Here is a 9,801-nt window from a genome sequence, read left to right as displayed (position 1 = left end):
TTGCTTACAACAACTTTGTCAGATACAAATACACATTTGAATCCATTTTTAACAAGTAAAGAAGTAGAAACTAGATTCTTCCTAATAGTAGGAACATGAAGAACATTGTTGAGCGTTAACACCTTGACGGAAGTAATCTTCAGGAATATCTTCCCATAACCTTCAATCTTGGTTGTTGCAGTACTTTTCATGGAAAGCTCTTCTTCGGGACCAACAGTAGAGTAAGTCGCAAATGCTTCTTTGACAGCACAAACATGTCGAATGGCTCCAGAGTCAATCCACCATTTCTTCGAATTTCCAACTAAGTTGCATTCTTAAAGCGTTGCACACAGATCATCAATGTCATCATTCTTCTCCATTATGTTGGCCTATCCCTTTTTCTTATCCTTTTACGGGAGACTACAATCAGAGGCTTTGTGACCATCTTTTCTGCAATTGTAGCAGTTGCCCTTGAACTTTTTCTTGTTATGCTCCTTAGTCTATCCAGAAGACCTCTTCCTCTTCTTACCTTTTGGAGTAGTCTCCTCAATGATATTAGCTCCCATAATCGTTGAATTTTGACGAGACTTCTTCTCGGCTGCTTTGTTGTCTTCCTCAATCTTGAGACGAATCACAAGATCTTCCAACTTCATTTCTTTGTGCTTGTGCTTAAGATAGTTTTTGAAATCTCTCCACGAATGAGGCAATTTTTCAATCATTGCATCCACTTGAAATGCTTCATTCACGACCATACCTTCAGCAATAAGATCGTGAAAAATAAGTTGAAACTCTTGAACTTGGGTTCCAAAGGTTTTGTTGTCTATTATTTTATAGTCTAGAAACTTGGCAACCACAAACTTCTTCAAGCATGCATCTTCAGTCTTGTACTTCTTCTCAAGTGCGTCCTATAACACTTTAGACGTATTCATAGCACTGTAGACACTGTACAAGTCATCCTCCAAAGCACTTAGGATATAGCCTTTGCAAAAAAATCAGCATATTTTCATGCCTCAACAATCATAAATTTCTCGTTGTCTGGTATGTCCGCGGCAGACACTGAAGGTTCTTCACTGGTGAACTTCTGCATACCAAGCGTGGTAAGCCAGAAAAACACCCTTTGCTGCCATCCTTTGAAGTTGGCTCCAGAAAATTTCCCCGGTTTCTCGGCCGGTGGATCATCAGTTTGTTTTGTTGCCGCAACAGTCGCAGAAGGATTTTCATTATCAATTGCCATTTCTCACTGTCAACAACAAAAGAATTCAATTAATGGCAAAAAATAGAATAGTAAACAATATTGTAATTAACGATAAATAGTACGTTTAATAAATAAAAACAAAAGTTTTATATACTGTTTCACAGAAAACGATGAAGTTTTATGTTCTTCAAATCGTTTCTGAATTTTAATACTCTGATGAAGTTTTTATATCTTCAAATCAGAATAGAAAAATTCAGAAGGAGTAGAAAACCACACAAGTTTTAATCTCCAAAACCAGAATACTGATTACAATAAAATAATTTCCTTAGGATTGTTGGTTGATCTGTATTACTATAATAAATAATGAAACAGTAATATTTCTGAAATAGAAAACAAAAACAGAAAGTTAGCAATAACAGAATATCGAAATAATATCTGAAAGGAATAAATCGAGCCCACTGAATGCACAGTGTATTCTTAAGGAAATTATTCTCCTTAAGTACCCGAGGTGCTAGAATATTCTCCTCCCAGGATCGATTTAGCTCACTAGTGTATTGATGCCAAAAACTCTGATGAATTGCGAACCACTCAATGGTTGTAAAACACATTGAAAAATTTTGTGCAGAAGAAGAAGAAGAAGATGAGAAAATTTCGTAAGGAAAGATTCTGCGATCAAACCATATTTATAGCCATTTTCTGGTACTGTGTCTGAAAAGGTTTGCAACCTTTCAGAACCAGCCATGGCTGTTGGAACAGGTGGGAACATTTCACGTTTGAAATATTCTAGGAAAAGGGATTTAAAATAATCCGGGAAAGAATCGGACCGGGTCAGGTCGCGGGTCCTGGGTTATTCCAGGTTGATTTTTTATTAATTAATTAAATAAATAATTGAAAGAAATTTTGTCCAAAAAGATTAATCAATCAATCGTTGACCACATCCGAAGCCGAGCCGAGCGAGCGACAACGACGATGACGCGAGACTTACTTTCTTTCCAACCCATTTAACACCAAGAGATGTGATTTCTCAATATAAGCACATTCATTTTTTCTTTCCACCACTAATGAAAGACACTTGCTCTTCCAAAGCAAAAGGGAGCTCACTTTTCCATCCACTTTTCTTCCCTCAATTTCCCATTCACCAATCTTTAATCTGAAGGGAAAGTGTGCTACACTAACATGTACTTTAATAGAATACTTTTTTTTATTTCTTTATTTTAACTCAATATCCTACTGCAATCCCACAACTTTACATGCACGAAAATACTCCTACAACTAAACCATGAATTTGAATGTTATAAAAATAAACTTTCTCATAGCTACATAATTCATTTTAATATAAACATCTTCTAAAAAACTAATGAAGGCAAATATAATCATTCCATGTATAGCTTTCTTAAAGAAATGCTTACTCCACTTTTAAAACTCAATGCACTTAACCAGAAGTTCGTGTAGATTATCCAGAAGCACCTAGATCTGCACACGAAATGCAAGGTATAGTGTGAGTACAACCAAATCAATAAGTAACAAAACTAGATATTGGACTAAAAATAGTGACGAGCATCACAGTACAATTCACTTTACAAACAATATAATACAGAGAAATAGGCATGCTTCCAAGTTTGACATTTAAAACCAAAATAGTTAATTTGTATCAAGGTCAATTGAAACATGATATAGAATCTTTCAGAAATTTCATGGTAGTAAAATATATATATATATATATATATATACCAGCCGAAGCACAATAGTAATTAAATCAAGTGCACATACTCAGAGTAACAGTCACTCAGTCCTCCCATTCGCTCCAACCTCACAGTCACGCATTCCTCACAATCGCTCATTTCTCTCAGACACTCAGCACTCGCGCTCGAAACTCGCATTTGCGCTCGACACTCGCACTCGCGCTCACTGGGGGTGTACAGACTCCGGAGGAGCTCCTTCAGCCCAAGCGCTATAACAAGCCAATCATGGAATAAATCAATAAAACATGATGCGGCGTGCAACCTGCTCCCATAAATATCCTCACAATCAGGCACTCGGCCTCACTCAATCATCAATCTCTCCAATCTCTCGGGCTCTCAATAATCATGATAATCAACCCAAACAGTGATAATATAATGTGTCAATAAAGAACAATAAAAACTGAGCTATAATATGAAGTAAAACAGTGACTGAGTGCAAAACATCAATTTAGCAGATAATTCAACATGTAACACGATCTTTGTGGGTCCATACAATGCCAACACATAGCCTAAACATGATTTGCAGTTCAATTTCTATAATACATGGAGAATATACGGGTAACATCAAATAAATCAACTATACTATCCAATGGAATTGACCAATCACAATTTCTATTGTGCACGCCCACACGCATGTCACCTGGCGTGTGAGTCACCTCAAAACCAATCATATGACACATATTATGGGATTTCATACCCTCGCGACCAAATTTAGAACTGTTACTTACCTCAATCCATACAAATTCTCTATTCCAATAAGCCATTGCCTCGCGAGTCGACCCCCGAATGACTTGAATCTAGTCACAATTAATTCGATACATTCAACACAAATTATAGAAATCAATTCCATAATTAAAGTAAAATTTTGCCATTTCAAGCCAAAATCAACTACGGACTTCCAAATAATTATCCAGACACACTCCTAAGTCTAAAATCATCATACGTAACTATTGGAATCATCAAAACTCTATTATGGAGTCGTTTACATATAAATCAACATCCGATTAACCTTTTCAACTTAAGTTTTTATCCTATAGATTAAGTGTCTCAATTCGTTCCGGACCCGAACCAACTATCCCAATAAGTCACATAACAACTGTAAAGCAAAAAATGAGCAGTAAATGGGGGACAAGACTGTAATAATCAAAACGACATGCCAGGTCGTTACATTTTCCCCCTCTTAAACAAACATTCATCCTCGAACGGGTTTAGAATCATACCTGGAGTCTCAAATAGGTGTGGATATTTGCTCCTAATCTCCCACTTAGTCTCTCAAGTAGCTTCTCCGACTGACTGGCCTTTCCACTGCACTTTCACTAAAGATATATTCTTTGACCTCAACTTTCGAACATGCCGGTTCAAAATAGCCACCCGCTCCACATCATAAGTCAAATCACCATCCAACTGAACCGTACTGAAGTCCAATACAGGAGACGGGTCTCCGACATACTTCCGGAGCATGGATACATGGAACACTAGATGAACACCCGATAGGATAGGCGGGAATGCAAGTTCATAAGCCACCTCTCTAATTCTTTAAGTATTTCAAAAGGCCCAATATACTGAGGGCTCAAATTGCCCTTCTTCCCGAACCTCATAACACCCCTCTTAGGAGAAAATCAGAGTAGTACCTTTTCTCCTACCATGTAAGCAACATCGCGAACCTTCCGGTTAGCATAACTCTTATGTCTAGATTGCGCCATGTGAAGTCGATCCTGAATCAATTTAACCTTCTCCAAAGCATCATGAACTAAATCAGTACCGAATAGCCTAGCCTCACCCGGCTCAAACCAACCCACCGAAGACCGACACCGTCTCCCATACAAAGCCTCATACGGGGCCATCTGAATGCTCGATTGGTAGCTGTTATTGTAGGCAAACGATGCAAGCGGCAAAACTGATCCCAAACTGTGAAAGTTTTCATCCTTGAGACTAAGTGTCTTAATTCGTTCCGAAACCTCACTGGACCCGAACCAACTACCCCAACAAGTCACATAACAACTGTAAAACACAAAATGAGCAGTAAATGAGGGAACGAGCCTGTAATACTCAAAACGACCTGCTCGTTACAGAATACGACCCCCAAAGGATTGAGCAAAAATGGTGATGGGCTTAGATTCTCGATGATCAGAAATAAAATAAAGGAAATGCCAGGAAACTCTTTTTTCACCATAAAAAATAAAAAGAAAAAAAGAACTGTTAGAATCTATAAAATCAGAACATTCAGTCGGCGGTACATAATCAGTTCTATAAAAAAGAAGGGAGGAGGAAATCACTTGATATATTTGATATAGAACATACAAATAAATGGTAGTTGAGCACTTAAATGTGTACTAGTATTTTTCACTGTACAAAGATACTTTGTATAAAATGTTTCTCCTATTTTGAACTGACATTCGATCTTTCGGTCATATTTTAGATGTCATATTTTTCTTATTAATTAGTCCGTTCAAAAAAGAATGATAGACTTCTACGATTGAAAATAATTCAACTTTAAACTCTTCATTTTACCCTTAATGAGAAGTTTTATAACCACACAAATATTATTGTCCTATAAAGCTTTTAATCCTTAAACTTTTAAGTTCTTTATTAACAAATATTTTTTTAACAATTCAAACTAACTAAAGTTATTCATACAAATCACAAAATTATTCATTCACCTAGCTAGCTGATCTCCACACAACAGTTAAATGGGACAGAGCGAGTTGTTCTTGTTTAGCTTATGCTTATGATCAGGAAAATTTCCGCTTCTTGGTAATACGAAGATTTTTAAGTTTAACAAACCTTTTCATGAGTAAGAACCATTTAGTTACACTAAATATCTTGGCCCAACTCTTCTTAGACTTGCCTTTGCGCATAGAGGCCACAGGATCCATGTTGCTCAAATTTGTTCCTTCTTTATGGATGACAGCTGAGTGAACATAAGGAGAATCATCAAGTTGAATATTATCAGAACTAAGAAACTTGACAATTTTCTCCAAATATTCTCCTGAATCCGAATTCATAGATGGGATCTGGTTGAAGGATCCCAGATGTAGGATATCCTTATCATTTTGCACCAAACTACTAAAATCGGTTGTAAAATGGCTAGAAGAAGTGAAAGCAAGTGACATCCCATCTGACTTTGTATGCTGCTCCGCAATTGCATAAGAAGTAGAGCATTCACCACTGACTACCCACTGGTTACTTTCAGTAGGCAAATGTGACTTCTGTGCACATTAAATTAAAGAAAATTGTCAAATTAGCAAAGTAGCTGAAATACTTCTCTGCAAAAACAAAAGCTTAAATCAGCTCACGAAATATATCCTTCTTTTTCATCACATTGAAACGGACATTTACACTGCAGGGTAATGGGTATTAGTTATGCAAGCAAAATAATTTGGTCAAAGAGTACTCACTGAAGTATTTTGAAGCTCTGAATGCTGGCAATCGTCAACCGTGGGACAGGATGATGGGGAAAATTTGGACGATGATAAGTGATGTTTAATAGAAATGCAATTTTCCCAGTTTGCAAATGCAGTTTCCACTAACTTGTGGGCAGACGCCTGTAATAAGTTCAAGATCAAAAGGAGGAATTAGAAATGGCCAACAGATGAGTAAATACATGACAATCAATGAATAGTAGATACAGACCTTTCTTCCATCAAGATTGCATGTCTTTGCATGCCTTGTAGTGATTTTCCACCGATCACCAGACATGCTTTTGCCAAGGATCTGCAGGTATGGAAACTAAAAACTCATCATTTGTATTGTATGAGTACTTCTTACTTAAATGGAAAAAAAATTACAACAGTTGTATGATATTAAGGTGCATTGCCCTAGCGTTTAGGGGCTATTGTAAACCATTAGGACATTGTATTATTTCTAAAACATGAGAGTTTGATACGGCCATTTTCAGTTTTGTGAAGTAAAGGTTCTTAGAAGAAAATTACTTACATGTTGTAGCCTCTGAGGATTGTTGTAGAGTTCAATTAGGAAATCCTCCACTGTCCTGATACCATTTTCAGTCAACCGTTTATGGAAAGGACCATTCTGTTGAATCTGTTCTAGTCTCCATATATCATCAGTTGGTAATGGAGGGTACCGCTTCTTGCTTTCTGGAACATGATATTTTCAGTTCAAAAACTTTACAAATTATAAAACTTCACATTTTTCTAATTTATTAGAGACAATATAATGTACTCACTTAAATGTTTATCCTTAACAGTGAAGTATCCTGTCAGGGCTTCTCTCACTTTAATTTCTTCAGGTAGATCTATAACCTTTGCTCCTAGCCTTACCACTTCCAATTTTCTCATATACTTTGGAGTGTGTTTGAATCTAATTTCATCAACAGAAACAATGCCTCCTTGTAACCTCAGATATGGATTTTTATGGCGCATTGATTTTCCACCTCTTTTTTGCATCATAATATAACTATTTAGTTCTTCCCCATCACCACCAAGATCTTCCTTTAGTAGAAAAATTTCAACTTGTGCTGAGGATAGAGGTCCATGTATCACAGGGAGTCCTGTAATAGCATCAACCAATTCCAATTTGGTTTCTTTGGGAAAGATACACTCTCCAGTAAATACCAGTGGAGCAATCTCGTGTGAGAACCTTAAAAGTAGACATCTTCTTTCACAAGGATGGATTTTCTTCTTGGAATTCCTGTTTTTTTATATATAAAATGCTGAAATAGCTTAACCTCATATACAACGTGAAATTGCATAAGGTAATGTAATTTTAAAGCCAATAACAAGAAGCAAGCAGTGTTCATCCTTGTAATAGGCATCAGCATAATAACAACAACAAACTCAGTAGTGGGGTCTGTGGAGGGTAAGATGTACGCAGCCTTACCCCTACCTCTGAAAGGACAGAGAGACTGTCTGCGATGCATCAGCATAATATTGGCATTAATATCAAATTATCACATTATTTTAAAAATATATATATATATAGACACAGTGATGCTATGGTAATTAAGTGTATGATTTTTCACCTGTATCGAGCAGTCAAAATTATTTCCAGGTCAGAGTGAAATTCATCCTCCACCTGGATAGATAAAATGTTGATTAAATAGTTAGGTAATAATGGTATGAAGTGACAGGTATATATTCAAACACTAGAAGATTACAAAATTCAACTTGGTCAAAAAGGGATCTTCTGTTTATCTTTTGAACTATAATGGGTTTCAATTCTTATATGGGTTTCAACTTCGGCTAGTACTTGCTATTTAAGAATAGATCTGTCGAACTCTTCAAATAAGTCTGATGCTCAATTGGCAAGTGGATATTCCGTGCCTGGACACGATACTATAGACTAGAATTCGATCTTGAAAGAGGAAATAATAGCCTTTTGTCTTGATGTTTTTTTGGTCTGGGCTTATAAAGACTCTCCTACAACCTTGAATAAATAACCTGATGAAGCATGTTATAAACTTGACGACGTACATAACCCTTCGGGGTTGTCCAGTTGATTTGGAGTGGGATCGAATTCACCCTCAATGCCTTCTGGGTTGAGCCTGTTGCACATGACTTGCCTAGTGCGATTTATATACGCTGTGTGATTTGCAGGCTATTGCACATGAGGTTTACCCGGTGCGCATAGAGTCCTCGCCCAAATGGTAGAGGATGTGATCGACACCAACTTTATTGTGGTGTCTTCAAAGAAGTAAAACCACTAAAAGCTCACAGGAAGCATTAAAAAAAAGTGAAAAGTGAATTCTTGTGCTTCTAATTACCTCATTGTCATCGTTTACACCAGGGGTGGCAAACGGGATACCATTTACGGAAACGTTATAAGGTTATAAATTAGCGAAAGCATATAATTATGATTTGCTGACAAAAAAATCATAAAGCGAAGTCCAAAACGGGATTATCCTAAGAAAATGAACATGTTATAATAGCAGTAGATTCCCTACATAACTACACCAAATTTGTACAAATGGTGAAAGAAGAAAAAACACACCAAAGTCAGCAAGTAATATAAATAATAGTTGAACGCCAAATCAAAGTAAAAGGATGTGCTACCAAAAAGAAAGAAAATACATAGTTACTAGAATTAATAGCAATTTAACTCACTCACCAGAAACGGAAACACAGCTAGTAGAAAGGCCGCCACGATCCGCCGGAGCTTGCAGAGAGAAACGACATCCCTTATCACCCTGAAAATTAAAGAGAGAAACCAACAAAAGACCAGAGAAATGACTTAAGTCAACGTCAACGATAATGCTATATTCAATACTACTACCAAAGCCGTAGCCGGAGCCCTCCACTTCCAACCAAGAGATTGTGAGTTCGAATCACCCCAAGAGCAAGGTGGGAAATTCTTGGAGGGAGGGAGCTGATGGTCTATCGGAAACAGCCTCTCTACCCAGGAGAGGGATAAAGTCTGCGTACACACTACCCTTCTCAAACTCCACTATTAAAATTATATTGGGTTATTGTTGTTGTATATGATCAGAAGCATCACATGCCTACTGACCGCGGGTCACACATGACAAATATAATAATGGCAGAGGTCATCAGTCATCAGTCATCACTAACGTACGAACTATAAATAACGCTAATATATAGAATATGAAAACTTTTTTGTCCAAGCATGCCTAACCAAATTAAGCACCAACTCACTTCATTTATTCTTTCCTTGGAGTTGATAATAAAATCGACGTACGTAGATATATATCCAGCTCTTTGAATTAATTAACCTGTATTTCAACTTATAATGTGAAAGAATTACAAGTTTTGAACGGGTTAATTTACCTGGTAAAAGGTGGCCTAGAGTTGCTTGTTTCGCTCTTGTAATTTCCTTCTTCTCTACGAATATTACCATCTTCGAACACTAAGATTTGTTCCATCAACTCTTTCCCAAAAAAGAACCAACAAAACGAATGCTATAATCTAT

At 36.9% G+C, this 9,801-nt stretch overlaps 1 protein-coding gene across 1 annotated transcript; it reads right to left on the bottom strand.

Annotated features, from left to right (window-relative positions):
- Positions 1–9,801, bottom strand: LOC107822830 (uncharacterized). Its single transcript, XM_075251640.1, has 11 exons — positions 9,660–9,801; positions 8,983–9,061; positions 7,898–7,950; positions 7,103–7,566; positions 6,853–7,013; positions 6,550–6,630; positions 6,315–6,461; positions 5,701–6,125; positions 4,137–4,917; positions 3,645–3,713; positions 1–2,647 (listed from the first exon to the last, which is right to left on the bottom strand). The coding sequence occupies exons 1-9, from the start codon at positions 9,752–9,754 to the stop codon at positions 4,536–4,538; spliced, it is 1,887 nt and encodes a 628-aa protein (XP_075107741.1). The 5' UTR covers positions 9,755–9,801; the 3' UTR covers positions 1–2,647; positions 3,645–3,713; positions 4,137–4,535.

This window comes from Nicotiana tabacum, chromosome 4, assembly GCF_000715075.1.
Source record: "Nicotiana tabacum cultivar K326 chromosome 4, ASM71507v2, whole genome shotgun sequence".
Taxonomy (NCBI): domain Eukaryota; kingdom Viridiplantae; phylum Streptophyta; class Magnoliopsida; order Solanales; family Solanaceae; genus Nicotiana; species Nicotiana tabacum.
The sequence above is the reverse complement of the archived record's forward strand: the minus strand, read 5'-3'. Positions and strand labels throughout refer to the sequence as shown.